At 37.9% G+C, this 20009-nt stretch overlaps 1 protein-coding gene across 1 annotated transcript in view; it reads right to left on the bottom strand.

The window, feature by feature from the left end:
- The window catches only part of LOC126281611 (putative protein FAM10A4), a 203812-nt gene that overhangs the window by 169304 nt on the left and 14499 nt on the right, over nucleotides 1–20009 (bottom strand). The window contains exon 3 of the mRNA XM_049980721.1: nucleotides 7725–7892. Coding sequence (XP_049836678.1) covers nucleotides 7725–7892 — 168 coding nt within the window. The remainder of the gene's footprint in view (nucleotides 1–7724; nucleotides 7893–20009) is intronic.

Genomic DNA, 20009 nt, shown 5'->3' with positions numbered 1-20009 from the left:
TATCAAAAAGTGTCTCAAAAGCTGTGGGGAAAAATTATAAGATTTCAAATACCAGAACAATTTTAAGACATTGAGACACTGCATTAGTTCAATGGAGCTTGTAATGGAAAATTTACGTATCTGAGGAGCTTACTAAAATGTACGATGATTGTAAACCCAAGTATGATAAACATTTGAGTGAGCTTACAAAAGTGTATAATGGATGCAAATGTAAGAATGATTAATTTTAATGAATATCCTGATGCAGGATTTGAGATTGAAGTTCACTTACGGGATAGAAGTATGCTTGTCAATATGGAGAGATATTCATTCGAGGGGTTTAAGAAAAAACGGGATTGCCGTTGGCGGAGCTTGTGTGGTACACATTTCTGCCTGTAGGCATGTATAGCAAAACTCTTTGCCAGTTAAGTGCCACCTATATTGTCGACCTGGCTTGTTCTGTTCATCTGCAGTGATTACTTTTGCTGGCTGTTTTGTTCTCGTTTTCTGTTTTTATGTGAAGCTGTGAAATTTTGTTTTCCACTCAGTAAAAATGCTGATGAAACAGTTTTAATTTTGAAAACTACTTACCAAGATGATGCTTTGTGAAAAACTCAAGTGTATGAGTGGATTGCTCAATTTAAAAAATGGTAACATATCAATTGATGACAAACCTCATTCCGGACATCCATCAACTGCCCAAATCGATGAAAATATTGAAAAAATTTGATAGCTTGTGCTCACAGGCCGTCAATAAACAACTGATCAACTGTCAAAGATAGTGGGTTATCTTGGGAGTTCGGTGTTAGACAAAAAAATACCCAATTGTGGCAGACAAGACTGGTTCTTCCACCATGACTACGTGCCTGCACACACAGTTTCTGGCTAAAAACGGCATAATGGCATGGCTCCACTGCCCAAACACCTTACTTGCCTGAATTGGATATGTGCGACTTTTTCTTATTTCCACACATGAAAGGACACCGATTATACAACACTGAAGAAGTCAAGAAGAAAATGAGGGAGGAGCTGTCAGCCATTTCTAAGAATGGCTACAAAAAAATGTTTCAAAAAGTGGAACAATGTACTAGTTGTAATGGAGCGTATTTTGAAGGGGATAAGGTTGTTTTGTAAATCATTTGAAGTATACAGCTTTTAAAACTAATTTTTTAGTACCCCCTGGATTTAGATTTTGCAGTAATAAGAAAGGTAAATATCAATGAGTATTTAAAAGGAGCATTAAGTTATGGAAATGTATTTCCAAAATTATGTGAACTACTGTCAGTTGGCAGAATGAAATTTATTAGCATCAGATGCTATGTAATGAGACACATTTGATTCTATGCAGGTGAGATGTATAAATTTGTAAGAGGTGCATGGTTTATCGGAGAAACAAGAAGAGACTTTATTTGATTCTATTCTCCTGGCCCTAGATGAGGATATTGTATGATGTGTTGAGGGCACCTAAAAAGCATTATGAATCCAATGTGCCTCAAGTTAACCAGTCCTCTAACTGGATAAAAGCATAGGGTTTATTTTAAAGTCGTGTGTTGAACATTTACTATTTTATTTTTATTACCTACCTGAGGCTCTTTAACTTTATTACCCATTTGTTTAATGGTGATTGAAAGCTAAAGGACAGGTTTGAACTAAGAGATGAACAAAGCAAGCAACACCTTCAGCAGTCAGTCAAATTACGTCAATAAAAATCAATCGCCAGAGCTGCGACTGTAATGCCTGGGTGCTATGTAATCTCTGGAGTATGATGAATATTACAAATGCATTATTAGTACAATTAGTACTACTGATGAAGGACTATTATCATAGTTCAACCATAGAGAAAGAGACCAATAATTTTTTTTTTACGGATATTGTGGGCATTAAAATAGTAAGAAACACACAGTAACCAAATACAGATGCTGTTCCAAATTTTGAAAATGTGTATGATGTTACAATATATGTTAGACATCTCATGTACACAGGTGAAGAGGACAGGAAAGGAATCCACTCTCCAAGTGGAGCATGCAAGCAAAAAAGCAATAGATTGGCGAGTCCGATGTATTGCCGCCGTAGCAGTAAAATAATGCTAAGACTATTGTTATCTGGTCAGAGGACACTAACGAACAATTGCTTAACAGCTCATGTGCAAAAATAATCTCTGTTGAGAGAGCACTAATGAATAAATGACTTAAGTAAATGAAATAAAAAAGCTATTAATAACTAACTATATTACATTATGAAATTAAGTAGATGTGTCTTATTTTATAAGAACTGTAAAGATTAAACAGAGAATAAGAGCAAACTTAGAACATAAATTAAGTGGCTGCCTTTTAACATATATAGTGAGCATTTGACTAAAGACATGAAGAAAAAGTACATTTCAGACATTGAGAACTGCATTTTTATAATCACCTTTGACATGAGAAAAACGTGACACTCCAATAATTAAGAATAAAGATAAGCCTTACAATCTAGTAGTAATGAAAAATCTCTGGCAAATAGTTACTGACAAGAAGTATTTACTGGACAGTGAAGACTTTGAAGACTTCTGGGAGAAGTTTACTAGAATGTTTTTAATAACGGATGATAAAATGAATGAAGGAGTAATAACATGAGAGAAGGCTCATTGTTAGATGATTTAATACAATACGTGTAAATTATGGCACTGGAAGAAATATAGGTAAAAAGATACAAAAGAAGGAATCGTGAAAAATACATTTGGAATAACCAGATAAAGTTTATATGCTACAGAGAAACTTCGTCTCTGGGAGGCATAAAGATACAGGTCAGATGCTGTGCATACTGTTGAAGATTTTTAAGAAAGGGTGCACTTGATTTTATATAAATATCAGATAAGAGTAGGATATTCAGACCCAGGGAATGGACAGTGTAATCCTTGTTCAGCTGAAAAAAATCTGCAGCTCCGTATCGAAAAAATGAAGCCATGTCGTACATTTTAGTCTCCAAGAGTTAATACAGAAGAGTCAGGACTCAGTCACAATAACACAGGAATGTTTCAATATGTTTCTCAGGAGGAGGAGGAGGAGGAGGACGAGGGATAAACCGAAATTGAAGAATTCTTGAATTCCCTGTATAGAATTGTTATGGTACTGAATAACAACATTAGAAAAATGCTAGATTGCTACTCACCATACAGTAGAGATGTTGAGTCGCAGGCAAGCAAATACATTAAAGCTTTTGGCCAAAAGGCCTTTTTCTACATATATTCACACAAACACTATGTGTGAGTTGTGCTTGTGTGAAAGTGTGTACATTTCCTACTTTAGAAGATGGCCTTTTGATTGAAAGCTTACATGTATACAATGGAACTTCGATTTTACATTTTTTGTAATTCTATACCATATAATTGTAACCCCTTGGGTGGGTGGGGGGGGGCTGAAAAGTCCCTGATTTTACATTTTATCCTAGAACAGTTTACCTTGATTTTAAGTTCTTATTTGGTGTCTCACTTGACTTATTCCTGGTCTCTTCCTATCGATATTTCATGTGACAGAAAGAGTTATAAGTGGCACAAAAGACATAGGGTTCGCACCACTGGCGGTGGCAGAGTTAAGGGTATATTTTAGGCCAGTGTGGAGAGGAGAGACACAACTTGCAACATTTAGCTTCAACATGCAATTACGATACAACTATTGCTACGTTGCAGCAGTAATGAGAAAAGAAGACAGTCAACGTGAAGTGTTCTGGACCAAGCCAATATGTGATGAGGGGGCCCACCTAGATCAGTCTCAACCTTTTGCTTTTATTTCCAATGGTATTGTATTCAGCAACAATATCAATTGTCAACATTTTAAATTCAGACACCGAGTCTCAAAGAGTATGCTCAGTCATAATCAAGGAAATGTCGCCCATCTCCAGCTAGTGAATTCTTATTGGCTGGCGACTTGTAAGTTGCCCAATAGCCAGTGCAGCCACCACACAACACTAACGCACATATAAAAGAGCTCACCTACCGGTTGTCTGGAGAATGGAAATGGCCCTTCAACAATGGGAGTGCAGGTAGAGGTGAAAGCATTTTTTGAAGAGCTGAAAATATACTTTTCGTGCAGACAATGTGCTATGACAGACGTCACACGGAAATAGAACAAGGGTACTGTGATAACACATTTTAAAGACTTTCGTGATCAAATCTGACAATACAGTTGCAACAATTATGTACACTACTTATGTATATACTTTGCACCACACACTGTATATCGGGAAGTTTGGCAGCAACGGAGGAGGGCATGACGCGAAACCGTAGCAGCTGAGCTTTCTTTCTAATTTACATTTTACACAATGTACAGACATTTACTGAGCCAACTTCTGATAAGGTCGTAATGTCAACTGGGGAAGTAAACCCATTTTTCACATCTCTGTTTCTCTCATAAAGCCTAAAATAACACTTTAACAGTGGTGAGCTTATGAAGTGGAGTTTGTAAGAAAAGCATTAAATAATAATAGCAATGGTGACAAAGTTTCTCATTAAGCAGATGTCAACATTTATGCTTACAGTTTAATTACTTAGTAGCTGTGATGTTTTTGGCTTAATTCAACATGTTCATCAATTCTTGCTTTTTTCTGGGTGAGCATGAAGGATGATCTCTCAAAAATGCATGTTTTGAACATAAAAGCTGTGGTCCTACCCAGATAAATTCATTTTTTTGATGAATTTTTACTTGCTGTTACACATCTGTGATTTTTTTAAATAACTGGTGGAATTCATTACCACAAATTATTCTATAAGCATTGTATTGTACACTTAATTTCCTTCACTTACATTTCATACAAAGCATTGGAGAGGATTGCAATTTTTAATCATATATGCAAATTAGGGAGACGAAAATTTAATAGTCATGGGTGACTAGAATTCGTCAGTAGGAAAAGGGAGAGAAGGAAACAGAGGGGGAATATGGATTGGGGCTAAGAAATGAAAGAGGAAGCCGTCTGGTAGAATTTTGCACAGAGCATAACTTAATCATAGCTAACACTTGGTTCAAGAATCATAAAAGAAGGTTGCAGACATGGAAGAATCCTGGAGATACTAAAAGGTATCAGATAGATTACATAATGGTAAGACAGAGATTTAGGAATCAGGTTTTGAATTGTAGAACATTTCCATTGAAGCAGGCAAAAAGGAATACAAACGTCTCAAAAATGAGATCTACAGGAAGTGCAAAATGGCTAAGCATGGATGGCTAGAGGACAAATGTAAGGATGTAGCTTATCTCACTAGGGGTAAGATAGATACTGCCTACAGGAAAATTAAAGAGACCTTTGGAGAAAAGAGAACCACTTGTATGAACATCAAGAGCTCAGATGGAAACCCAGTTCTAAGCAAAGAAGGGAAAGCAGAAAGGTGGAAGGAGTATATAGAGTCCCTATACAAGGGCGATGTACTTGAGGACAATATTATGGAAATGGAAGAGGATGTAGATGAAGATGAAATCGGAGATCTGATACTGCGTGAAGAGTTTGACAGATCACTGAAATACCTTAGTCGAAACAAGGCCCCGGGAGTAGATAATATTCCATTAGAACTACTGACAGCCTTGGGAGAGCCAGTCCTGACAAAAACTCTACCAGCAGATGAACAAGATGTATGAGACAGGAGAAATACCCTCAGACTTCAAGAAGAATATAATAATTCCAATCCCAAAGAAAGCAGGTGTTGACAGATGTGAAAATTCGAACTATCAGTTTAATAAGTCACAGCTGCAAAATACTAACGCGAATTCTTTACAGACGAATGGAAAAACTGGTAGATGCGGACCTAAGGGAAGATCAGTTTTGATTCCGTAGAAATGTTGGAACACGTGAGGAAATACTGACCTTACGACTAATCTTAGAAGAAAGATTAAGAAAAGGCAAACCTACGTTTCTAGCATTTATAGACTTTGAGTAAGCTTTTGACAATGTTGACTGGAATACTCTCTTTCAAATTCTGAAGGTGGCAGGGGTAAAATACAGGGAGCGAAAGGCTATTTACAATTTGTACAGAAACCAGATGGCAGTCATAAGAGTCGAGGGGCATGAAAGGGAAGCAGTGGTTGGGAAAGGAGTGAGACAGGGTTGTAGCCTCTACCCGATGTTATTCAATCTGTATATTGAGCAAGCAGTAAAGGAAACAAAAGAAAAATTCGGAGTAGGTATTAAACTTCATGAAGAGGAAGTAGAAGCTTTGAGGTTTGCCAATGACATTGTAATTCTGTCAGGGACAGCAAAGGACCTGGAAGAGCAGTTGAGCGGAGTGGACAGTGTCTTGAAAGGAGGATACAACATAAGCGTCAACAAAAGCAAAACTAGGATAATGGAATGTAGTCAAATTAAACCGGGTGATGCTGAGGGAATTAGATTAGGAAATGAGACACTTAAAGTAGTATAGGAGTTTTGATATTTAGGAAGTAAAATGATGATGGTCAAAGTAGAGAGGATATAAAATGTAGACTGGCAATGGCTAGGAAAGCATTTCTGAAGAAAAATGTGTTAACATCGAATATAGATTTATGTATCAGGAAGTCGTTTCTGAAAGTATTTGTATGGAGTGTAGCCATGTATGGAAGTGAAACATGGACGATAAATAGTTTGGACAAGAAGAGAATAGAAGCTTTCGAAATGTGGTGTTACAGAAGAATGCTGAAGATAAGGTGGATAGATCTCGTAACTAATGAGGAGGTATTGAATAGGATTGGGGAGAAAGAAGTTTGTGGCACAACTTGACTAGAAGAAGGGATCTGTTGGTAGGACATGTTTTGAGGCATCAAAGGATCACAAATTTAGCATTGGAGGGCAGCGTGGAGGGTAAAAATCGTAGAGGGAGACCAAGAGATGAATACACTAAGCAGATTCAGAAGGATGTAGGTTGCAGTAGGTACTGGGAGATGAAGAAGCTTGCACAGGACAGAGTAGCATGGAGAGCTGCATCAAACCAGTCTCAGGACTGAAGACAACAACAACAACATCATGCAAATTACATGTGTTTTTGCTCGAATTTGGGGGAGGTTTAACATTTTCCTCGATTCTGCATTTTCCTCAATTTTGCATTTTTTAAGTCTGGATCGCATGAAAATAAAATATAGGGGTTTCATTGAAGCAGTCTTTTTGTTGTGCCTGTCTTGAGACTTCTTGAGATCTCCTCTATATGGTAAGTAGCAATCTATTCTTTTCATGATGATGCTGCTATTCCATCACAGATTTTCCATTGTGTGTGTGTGTGTGTGTGTGTGTGTGTGTGTGTGTGTGTGTGTGTGTGTGTGCTAAATTGCCTTACTTCTTGTCTAGGTACTGAATGATCATTCTTTGACTTCAGCAGTGTTGTTGAATTTCAGCCTGGAACTGATGATTTAAGCAAACCAACAGAACAGATACCTACGATTTGACAGGAACATGGGCAAGAAGCTTAGAACAGAACTGGGGCAGGTATTACAAGGTGGTGAGAGTGGGAGACACTGCAAAAGGGGAGAAACCTGGATTATGTTTGTGAAGGGAGGGATTGTGAGGGGCAGCTTCAAGAAAGATGGCCTCTCTCAAAGTTCCAGGTCTTTCATCAAATAATACAGTTACAAAACTCTTACACCTCCTTATGGCACTGAACTCCATATTCTCTGCCATATGTACAAAAATAGTTATGGTTAGAATTGTGTAACTTAAAGGAATATATAAGCGTAATAGGATCCTCAGGAAGTTAATAGGTGCCTGCTAGCTGTTCAAAACTACATAACAATAAATTTGTCAATAATTCTTACCAGAATTTAGAATAATAGCTTCAGTGTAAAGGTCCACAGCTTTCTGGTATTCTCCTTCAGCATAGGCACTAATGGCTTCTCTTTTCTTCTCATTAGATTTCTCGATATCTTCTTCTGATGCTTCTTTTCCCAACTCACCCATTGGAAGACTTTCATCTTTATCAGGTTCTGAAAAAATCAACAATAGCAACTGCAACTGGATTATTTTTACAAAGCACTGAACACAATTTGCAGCAGTTACTTAATACAGAGAATGAGATATGTCATGTAAATCAAATTTAAGCAGTTATTTGTATAGGGTGAAGGCCCAAATAAATGTAGGAACAGACATGAAGAATAACAAAAAAGTAAATAAATATATACATAACATAAAAAAATTAAATAAATAAATATATCTGGATTACTTCTGTAGCCTGACAGTTGCTACAGTCACACATGGGCTACATTTATTCTGTATGTAAAAACTATCATTTATTACTATGTTGTCTGGAAAATACCCTAAGGTATTCATTTTAACTTTGGCCTTACAAGGAATAAAAGTTTATACTGAGAGCATGCTATTGTGAAACACTGTAATGTGGCTTTTAAAAGCAATGAAGTACGACAGAATCTTGAAAAAATTACGTAGAGAATTTTAAAAAATTGTTGACTAGAAATTTTCCCTAAATAGGGGATGTTAAATACAATGATTTTTCCGGCACAGTTACTGGCATCCAATACATAACAGGCATCAGTGAGCTCCAGCAGTGTGCCGGTGGGCACTCAGTGACGAACTAAAGTTGTCAGCAGATGCCGTTTTGTCTACTCTAGTTTATCTTACCAGCTATTACATATTTAAAACTCAAGATAAGTAATGACACAAGGAGGTGCACTCAAATGCACTGAAAATTGTGATACTTTTTTCAACAGATTTGGATTGCTTTTATTAGCAAAGCAAACTCAGTGATTATTATTTATTATTCCTTTTCAAATGTTGTGATAACAATATGTTATACTTTTCATAGACAGCTGAGCATAGAGCCATTCACTCATCAATTCTTTCCAGTTTTGAGAAGTCCACCTATTTCTGAATTACATTGGTTTTCTAGCGAAATTCGTCCCTTTTTTATTTGAAAATTTCATATTACATATAGCCATGAAATACGCTGGAACTGTATGTCCTGCAGTAAGGGATGTTTTTCTTACTTTGTTCTGAAATCATTAGTTTTATTTGACTGCATACTTAATACATAATAACATAATAAGAGAACCACTTGTATGAACATCAAGAGCTCAGATGGAAACCCAGTTCTAAGCAAAGAAGGGAGAGCAGAAAGGTGGAAGGAGTATACAGAGGGTCTATACAAGGGCGATGTACTTGAGGATAATATTATGGAAATGGAAGAGGATGTAGATGAAGATGAAATGGGAGATCTGATACTGCGTGAAGAGTTTGACAGAGCACTGAAAGACCTGAGTCGAAACAAGGCACCCAGAGTAGACAACATTCCATTGGAACTACTGACGGCCTTGGGAGAGCCAGTCCTGACAAAACTCTACCATCTGGTGAGCAAGATGTATGAGACAGGCAAAATACCCTCAGACTTCAAGAAGAATATAATAATTCCAATCCCAAAGAAAGCAGGTGCTGACAGATGTGAAAATTACCGAACTATCAGTTTAATAAGTCACAGCTGCAAAACACTAACACGAATTCTTACAGACGAATGGAAAAACTAGTAGAAGCCGACCTCGGGGAAGATCAGTTTGGATTCTGTAGAAATGTTGGAACACGTGAGGCAATACTGTCCCTACGACTTATGTTAGAAGCTAGATTAAGGAAGGGCAAACCTAACGTTTCTAGTATTTGTAGACTTTGAGAAAGCTTTTGACAATGTTGATTGGAATACTCTCTTTCAAATTCTGAAGGTAGCAGGGGTAAAATACAGGGAGCAAAAGGCTATTTACAATTTGTACAGAAACCAGATGGCAGTCATAAGAGTCGAGGGGCATGAAAGGGAAGCAGTGGTTGGAAAAGGCGTGAGACAGGGTTGTAGCCTCTCCCCGATGTTATTCAATCTGTATATTGAGCAAGCAGTGAAGGAAACAAAAAAAAATTCGGGGTAGGTATTAAAATCCATGGAGAATAAATAAAAATGTTGAGGTTCGCCGATGACATCGTAATTCTGCAGAGACAGCAGAGGACTTGGAAAAGCAGTTGAATGGAATGGAGAGTGTCTTGAAAGGAGGATATAAGATGAGCATCAACAAAAGCAAAATGAGGATAATGGAATGTGGTCGAATTATGTCGGGGGATGCTGAGGGAATTAGATTAGGAAATGAGACACTTAAAGTAGTAAAGGAGTTTTGCTATTTGGGGAGTAAAATAACTGATGATGGTCGAAGTAGAGAGGATATAAAATGTAGACTGGCAATGGCAAGGAAAGCGTTTCTGAAGAAGAGAAATTTGTTAACATCGAGTATAGATTTAAGTGTCAGGAAGACATTTCTGAAAGTATTTGTATGAAGTGTAGCCTTCTATGGAAGTGAAACATGCGACGATAAATAGTTTGGACAAGAAGAGAATAGAAGCTTTCGAAATGTGGTGCTAGAGAAGAATGCTGAAGATTAGATGGGTAGATCACATAACTAATGAGGAGGTATTGAATAGAATTGGGGAGAAGAGAAGTTTGTGGCACAACTTGACCAGAAGAAGGGACATGTTCTGAGGCATCAAGGGATCACCAATTTAGTATTAGAGGGCAGCGTGGAGGGTAAAAATCGTAGAGGGAGACCAATAGATGACTACAATAAGCAGATTCAGAAGGATGTAGGTTGCAGTAGGTACTGGGAGATGAAGGAGCTTGCACAAGATAGAGTAGCATGGAGAGCTGCATCAAACCAGTCTCAGGACTGAAGACCACAACAACAACAACAACAACAACTTAATATTGAGTTTATAAAAACATTTTATACAGCAGAATGCTTCCCATACTCTGACAAGATTTGGAATCAGTCCTAATATATATCAGCATGACAGTGATTGTATCCAGCCTGTCAAGCTAAATGGCTTGCTCACAGCCCCAAATTGAAACTCCTCAAACGTCTTTGGGTGAACTGATGTTTTATTCACGTCAGATCAATTCACTTGAAAATTTGATAACTATTCACCATGTGACAACAATGCAAACCAATCCTGTCTTTGGTGTATGAGAATTTAACAGAAGACTTGTCACAAAAATTACATGCTATACTAATAAAAAATGTACTACACACGATTTGTCAATGTGTGTCCCTGCAATGAATAGAAGCTGCTGTCCAGAATTTTTTGGAAAGATATATGCAGTTAAGAGGTCAAATATGGGTGAATATGTTTAAACACCGTATTCAGTTCAAAATGTTTACCATGCACCTTTCCACAACTAACACAGAAAATTTGAAGTACTCAAACAGTATGAAATCGAAAACCAGAAGTGTCTCACAACTGTGTGTGTTCAAACATAAAAACACAACTAACTTAGAAAAGTGTGCAATTTTCACACCTGTTACATGTATCTAACAAACATTTAACAAAACAAAAAAATGTAGTACCTTAGGTCTATAATATCATTGAGTCACAGTTGGAATCAGGCAACTCATACAAACACATGGGTGTAAAGGCTTGTAGTGATATTAAATGGAATGATCACATACATTCAGTTGTGGTTAAAGCAGGTGGTAGACCTCAGTTTACTGGTAGAATACTGGGGAAATGCAATCAACCTACCAAGGAGATTGCTTACAAATCACTAGTGCTACCCATTCTAAAACATTGCTCAAGTGTGTGCGACCCATACCAATTAGGACTAACAAGGGGTATTGAATGTATACAGAGAAGGGCAGCATGAATGGTCACAGTTTTGTTTGATATGTGTCAACAAATCCCTTGTGCAACCCATTCCACAATACTGCTCAAGTATGAAGCACACAGTCCAAATACTCTAACGGGGGATATTGGACATATACAGTGGCAGTGAAGGGCAGTGAATGGCCACAACTTTGTTTGACGCAAAAGGGTGTAATGAAGATGCTGAAAGAAATGAACAGGCAGACTCTTGAAGATAGATAGAGGTCTGCGTGGATGCGGATATCCGCAGGTCACCTGCGGATAACGAAAAGGTATCTGCCCAGTACGTATGTTGCCATGTTAGTTGAAAACTTCAAGTCTGTTGATGTTCTTGGAACCTTGCAGGGCCCGGATAGAGCAGATATCTGTTGTCCTCAGCCCCTGGCTACGACCGATGTAGCTGTACCCAAGAGACCTGCGCCTAATCCGTTTCCGCGACCGTGTCTTTTGTGTGGCTTGTGAAGTGCTCTCTGGGTGGCAAACCTGCCTACTGTCTACCAGACAGGTGCCCGTTGCAATTTTCTGCTGCCTTCAGTTAGCGCTTTGTAGTGACTGAGTGACAACGTGATCAGTGAGAGTTCTTTCTTCGTGCTCAACACACATTCTTAATACTGTGCTGGAGCACACGACTCGGAGAGACGCGAATGATGAGAAGAGTGACACGTACAGGGACTAATAAATTTCTGTCGCGCTATCACAACTTTCTTTAAAAGATCTGGTCTTCAGAATCGCCTTCAGAGGTCACTGAAAGGAGATATAGACACACGATGGAACAGTAAATTGGATATTAATTCACAATGGTTTGAAGTTCTGTCAATTTTGTCAGAGAAACATCAAGATAATTTGACTGATTCTATAGACAAGATATAATAACCTTTCTGACACCATTTAAAACAGCTTCTTGTGATCTTGAAGCCTCCAAAACCCCTACGCTTTATTTATGTGTTGTGGGAGTTAAAATTTCTCTCCTTCCTTGAAAAAAATGATGGTGAGAGCCCATTTCTGATAGATTTAAAGAGTACAGCCAAATCTATTTTAATCAGCAAATGGAACGTAACAGTAACCCATAAACTTGCAACGTTTTTGAGTCCAGAATATAAAAACCTAAAATTTCTTAGCAGTGCCAAAGAAGATGAAGTTGTAAAGGAAGCGAAAAATTATGTTGCGAGAAATTGTCCACAGTTAAAAGATAAGGGGTAAACAACATCTGGAATTCCTTAAAAAAAAAAAAACGAAGTCTGGCGTACTTTTTAATGAATTTGAAGATTCCTCAGAAGATGAATCAAAGAGAGATCTTGACTTTGCATCAGATGAAATTCTCAGATATACAAATGATAAAGTCCAATTTTCGGAAGGCATCGACCTGATAGCTTGGTAACATGGATGTGAAAACATCTATCCGCATCTTTCCAAACTCGCATACTTCGTGCACTGCATTCCAGTGTCCAGCACGCCATCTGAGAGAAGCTTCTCTACTGCGGGACAAATAATGCAGGACCGACGCACGTCTTTGAAGCCACAGACGATTGATGACATCATGTTCCTGCATAGTAACCTTCCAAAGTAAAAAGGTACTTGTACAGCTTCTCTTACTTCACTGTATTTTTTGGGCTTATCTGAATTAGTTACAATTTTTTTTCATCTGATTCTTTCGTTTACAGAATTTGAATCAGAAGCAAGCAGAGATGAAAAGATTTAATCTGAAGCCTGTGAGTTTTTATTGTAATATTTATAGTAAAGAATTTCCTCAACATATTGTTAATATTTTCACTATTTCCAACAAGAACATTTAAGTAGCATTAGGTAAAAGAAGGAAATATTTAACAAGCAATTTGTTTTGTTGTAATTTTCAAATTAAAGAGCTCAATTCTAAGTTTTTACTCTTCGCAACAAGAACATTCAACAGCTAACACATCAATATTATTAAACTAGGTAATGATGATCTCATAAGTGCCTACATAAATTTTAGCATGCACTACAGAAACATTTGCAGCCGCCGAGCATTGTCGCTCTTTGTGAACAGTGAAACAGCCTGGCCAGAGCGGTGGCATGGCGGGCCTTGTAATTAATTACAAGTGGGACTTCAATCTACAGTTCGCGACCACAAACAAGTTGTGACTGCGATAGCCCTTGAAAGATTATTCTGATCACATTGAAAACTTACAAACTATTCAAATCCTCACATTTGAAGTTATGGGACAGTGGTTTTTATATAGACATCTTGAAAGCGTTTGCAGTTCCATTGAACACTGAAAAAAAAATTAACATTGAAAGTATTAACTGCAAAAACTACTGCAAATTTTGTCTTAGTAATTTAGACCGATGTTGAGGAGCATGTTTTAAAGTGTGAAAAACTTTGTTTAGTTGGGAATGAGACAGACATTTCATTTATAGTTAGGTCATAATTCGATAAATCAGCCAAAAGGTGAGGTTCGAGATTTCAAACATATTTTTAGCTAAAGCTAAATGGACTCCTAATTTCTATAAGCACTGATTTTGTTGTCACTCCTCGGAAGACAAATTATTTCTTCCAGACAACCTCAATTATTGCTGGCAGTTTAACTTTTACACAGGTGTGCCAGCATTTTGCAGTGTAGGCCTAATACTGTAAATATTTTCACCTGGAAATGACGAGGACTGAACGCATAAGCCATAATATAATCATCAGCTGACATGAATGGCTTCAAAATTTAACACATCCAAGCAGTGAGTACAAAAACTGTCGGTAAATGATGCAATGTGCTAGTAACAGTTTAAAACCATCGTCATTTTTAGATGCCTTGGCACAAGAGCAGCGAAATATAATTGTTTCTATACACATATTTTCATCATTTAATACTATTACATTGAATTTCATTTTTTTAAATAGCGTTTCCAACCTCACAAGATCCGAGGCGCTACTGTGTGCGCTCCGGAGTGCCAATGCTTTCCTGTTTGGGATAGTCAGCTTTAGAGTAGGTATAGAGCATTTCCCGTGATTTAAGAAGTCAAAAGTAGTTAAGTTGTCAGAGAAATGGCACCCTAACAATGACTATGTCGTTACATACCATAATTCTAAGTACTACTGTCTATTACTGTTAATTACTCATTCAAAACTTAAATATATGTGGATGCAGATAAGGAATTTGCGGATACGGATTAATTGCTGCGGATGCGGTTGCGAATTAGGACCGTGTGGATGCGGACTGCACCTTTCTTATCTGCGCAGACCTGTAAAGATAGATGTACACTATCCTGAGGAAGTCTACTAACAAAGTTTAAAGAACCAGCTTTAAACGATGACTCTAGAAATATACTACGACCCTCTACATATCACTCACAGAGATTGTGAGTACAAGGTAGAATAATTACAGCACACAGATGGCCATTCACACAATCATTCTTTCCATGCTCCAGATGTGAATGGAATGGGAAAAAACCCTAATTACTTGTACAATGGGACGTACTCTCTGCCATGCACTCCATGGTGACTTGCAGAGTATAGATGTAGGTAGACACAATTGTTGGGTGAGTGATTGACTTTTCTTGGTTTTTAGATATTTCAATCCACAAAACCCCTTGTCACAACAATGAAAAAATCTACTATGAGTAAGACAATAGTTTATGAGAGGTATAAATGTTTCGAAGAGGGTCCAGATGGCTTTGAGGACAACAACCACCCTGGACACCTTAGCACACCAATTACTAACAACAGTGCGGAAGGAGGACAGAAAATGGTTCTGGAAAATCACCATGATAGAGGTTTCCAATGATCTCTGTGAATCCTTTGGTTCATGTCAAGCAATTTTTTCATGTTTTGGGCACAAAATGTATAGCAGCAAAGTTTGTTCCGAAATTGTTGAATATCGACCAAAAACAATATTGCGTAGACATTGCTCAGGAATTGCTGAATGAAGCAGACAACGACCCAAAACTTCTACTTAAGGTTATAACAGGTACAATACATGGGTATGCAAGTATGATGCCAAAATCAAGGTCCAATCGGTGCAATAGAAACTGCCTGATGATCCAAGACCGAAAAAAATTCGACAAGGTCAACCATATGTGGAGGTTCTTCTTACTGTTTTCTTCAATTTCATTGGGATAGTGCATCATGAGTTCCTACCTTTCGGTTGTATGGCCAATAAGAAATACTACCTGGAAGTTGTGTGTTGTCTGTGTGAAGTAATCTGAAGAAAATGACCAAAATTGTGGCAATACTCTTGGAGACTGCAACATGATAATACTCCTGCTCACACCTCAATGTTTGTAATTTTTTTGGAAGAAAACAAAACCTTTGTTGCCTCAGCTGCCATATTTGCTGGACATGGCCTCCTGCAACGTCTTTCTATTCCCGAGGCTGAAGAGTACTATAAAAGGACAATTTTTTGCCACCTTTGTGCAAGTAAAACCGAAATTGCTAAACGAGATGAACAGCATAACAAAACGTGAGATCCAGAAGTGCTTCCAAGAATGGAAAAAGTATTTACATAATTGTATTATACCTAAGGGGGGATTACTTCATAGGGGACAAAGTTTATGTTGGGTAAAGCTTTGACAATGCCAGACACTTATTGCGATGTCAGAAATGCCAAATGAACATCGGCCAAAGAACCCAAGACAGAAGCCGACAGGCAGGATGTCAACAAGAGATTACAAAAGCTTCAATAATTTTGCACCTTTATGTTACTTTATGAATAGTGAATAAGCAATCATTTACCATTCCTAGATACAATTTCCTTACATTTTCAGTAATATTATGAAACCAACAGATTGCTACTCACCACACAGTCGCGGATACGCACAACAAAAAGACTGTCACACAAGCTAGCTTTCAGCCAAATAGACCTTGGCAGGCAGAGATTGTGATAATGTGCATGTGAGCTGCGTTTACGTGTTTTGTGTGTGTTTAATTCCGATGAAGGTCTGTTTGACAATCTTTCTGTTGTGCATATCTTCAATTCAGCATCTCCAGTATGTGGTAAGTGGCAACTTAGTTAGATTCGACCCTGGATTTTCCATTGTTTGATTTTCACCTTGATGTATATCCACACAATACCTCCTCCATATTACACAATAGCAGATGCATATTGTGCAACATCAAAATATCAACAAAAAGAATTTGTGCAATAAAAACAGAATCACTATCTCTAAATTACTGCTCAACAACAAAAAACAATGTTCTAAGTTCAAATGTATTACAATTATTAAAACTGTATGTTCTGAACTACCTACCTCAGGTGATGGAAAGATGATATCCAACCTACTCCTAAGAATACATGGCACTGGGACAACATCTCCTCCATTTTTCCAACATGGCCAGGTTCATTTACTTTATCCTCCATTTTATAATTTCTGATTGGATAGCAACTTTAATTTTGCAGTCAGAAGAATTACCAGTGACCAGAAAATCAGGTGACCAGGCAAAACCAAAGATTGCAGTATATCTTGTCAGATCTGACTCTCAAACTCATTAAGATGGCAGACACCCCTATTTCAAGTGTATAGACAAAGTGAAACAAGATCTGGAAAAAGGGGGGGGGGGGGGGGGGTAGGGAAAAGAGAGGTGGGAAGTGACAACATGTTATGGAAGAAATAGGAATGGGATGTTGTCAGACAGTGTGGTTGTGAATGTGGAAAAAAGGTTTGATCTGTTGTCACACTTGGAAACTGATGAGCCACAAATAGATGTAGGAGTAGACAGGACACAACAAACTTTCAAAAAAGTGTTTGAAATGTAAGAAGCCAGATGAAGCTGTGAAGAAGAAGAAGAAGAAGAAGAAGAAGAAAGTTTTGTTGTTAGATAGTTCACATGGTAGAGGTGCTGGCCAACTGTTGCAGAATGAACTAGGATCAGGTCACCAGGTCACAGCTTTTTTTTAAACCTAGTGCTAGTCTGGATCAGGTGATACAGGATTTAGGTTTGCTTCGTAAAGACTTCACAAAGGAAGACACTGCGGTAATAGTGGGTGGGACAGGCAACAGCATATATAGGAACCCTAATTATTCAACTGCGAGTGACCTAGTAAAGACAGCTTCAGCAACGAGACATACTGGTATGGGGCTTGTGTCTGCTTTGAGGTGCCATGACGGGCCTCATTTAAACTCTTCTATTAGGAGAGTTAATTTATAGGTGGAATGGCTGCTTAGATCAGATATGGAGTCTCATATGAAGTGTGGTTCCTGTTTACTCTATTAGCAAGTGGGAATTTAATAGGTATGGCCTCCACCTCAACTGGAAAGGGACGGGAAAACTGTCTGGGCTAAAAGCAAATAACTTCAGGGGAGCAAGGGATGGGGGGTGGGGGGAGTGGGAGGGGGGCAGGGGGGCACTGTCACAAGTAGTTAAGTACCAGTGGTTACAAGTGACCGATCAGCAGGTTTTTTTTATTTTTTTCCCCTTTCTTTTTCTTAAGGGTAGGGAGGGCAGAAACAAAAGATGTTTAGAGGCAGGCTGAAAATGCCATTCACATTGATAAAACAGGGAGCCAGAAAGCAAATTTTAATGTACACAATTCATGCAGACAGCCTCTGATTGAAACTAGAGAAATTGGCAGGAAAATTAGGTTCATCCAGTTGTAATTCAGCCAGTGCACAAAAGCAGTTATCATTAATGCATCAGAATATCTGAGGACTAAGGGTTAAGCTTAATGAGTTGCTTATTTGTGTTGAAGAATTAGAGTTGAGCAAACCAGTTGATATAATCTGCCTCTCTGAACATCATGTGACCAATGGTATAGATATGTTAAATGTAACAGGATTCAAGTTAGCTTCTTATTTCTGTAGAGAAAATATGGAGAAAGGAGGAGTTGCCATATTTGCCAGAAACTGTTTTGATTTCAAGAATATTGATGTTGATAAATTTTGCTCAGAGCAGCACTTTAGAAGCTTGTGCAACAGAAGAAGTATTTCATAATAAGTACTTTATTATAGTAGGTATATACAGATCACCTTCAGGAAATTTTAACCTCTTCATAAAAAATCTGGAAGCTCTGCTGTCCCAACTCACGGTTTATTTTTTTTAGAAAGAAAAGGAAACGGAAGGAAATAGTGGTTGCTGGAGATTTTAATGTGAATTTATTGAGAAGCTCTGTCAGCGAACAATTATCGCAATCAGTAACACTATCGTTCAATTTAGTTCCTGCTGTGAATTTTGCTACTAGGATATGTAAATGCTCTGAGACTGCTATTGATAACATCTTTGTAGACAAAGCTAAGGAAAAAGGCATGTCACAAAACCAATAGTATATGGACTCTCTGATTATGACATGCAGCATCTTGTGTTGAACGTTGAAACTTGCCACGATAAAAAATCTATTAAACCTGAGTACAGGAGGGTAATAAACAAGTCAATAATTGAGAAATTCAGGAAATTGCTCAGAAACATAAACTGGATAGATGTCTACAATACTTCTGACTCAAATGGAAAATACAATGCATTCATTAGTAAAGTTACCTCCACTGTTTTCCCCTAAAAATAACTCAAATCACACAGAAGTAAAAAAATAAACTGTGGATTACGCACAGAATAAAGATATCATATGAGTCAAAAAAGATACTGTATCTACTATCCAGGAACAGCTCTCAAGTTAGAATTGGAATGTATTACAAAAATACAGCAAAATGTTTAAGCAAATAATCCAGAAATCAAAGTGGCTTTATTATGGGAAAAACATAATTACATCATGCAACAAAATAAAAACTGTATGGGATATAGTGCAGACAGACACCAGTGGGGCCAAAAAGGAAGAGGAATAGATAGCTCTAAAAATAAATGAGACATTGGTAAAAAGTACATGTAGTGTTGCAAACCTCTTAAACAAGTACTTCATTTCTGTTACTGACAGCTTGGGGTTATCGGGAGAAGAAAAACACAGAAACCCAAGAAACAGGTAGAAGAGATTAAAACGACAAAACGGATAACAACGGCTGGCTGACCATGAGAATAAAAAAGGAGAAGCCAGCCATGCTGCAACACGTTAAAACCTCCACCCTAAAAGCACTAGGGTGAAGGACACAGAGGGACAAAGGACATGCACTAAAACTTAGATCAAGTGATAAAAGCCACCCTCATGAATAAAACATATAATTAAATCGGCTAATGAGGCACTGTCAGATAAAATTAGCGTGAATGAGTCCGGTAACCAAAGATTTCATCACAGCGCAGTCAAATTGTGACAGTGCACCAGAATATGGGCGGGTCTTCAGGAGGTAGCCATGGGTCACCCAAGTGTGGCCAATGTGGAGCCGACAGAGAACCAGAGAGTCCCTGCGAGAGGCCCACATGGAGGACTGCCACACATTCACAGTCTCCTTCATGGCGTGCAGTTTGTTGTGCTTAATGAGACTATTCCATTCCGTCTACTAAAGGCGCAAAACCTGTTAGCTTAAAAATGAATGCAGGTCAGTAATTGAAATGCCAATCTCCATAAACGGTTTCT

The sequence above is a fragment of the Schistocerca gregaria genome, chromosome 7, assembly GCF_023897955.1.
Source record: "Schistocerca gregaria isolate iqSchGreg1 chromosome 7, iqSchGreg1.2, whole genome shotgun sequence".
NCBI classification, from domain to species: Eukaryota; Metazoa; Arthropoda; class Insecta; order Orthoptera; family Acrididae; genus Schistocerca; species Schistocerca gregaria.
Note: the sequence above shows the minus strand (reverse complement) of the source record. Positions and strands in the feature narration are given on the sequence as shown.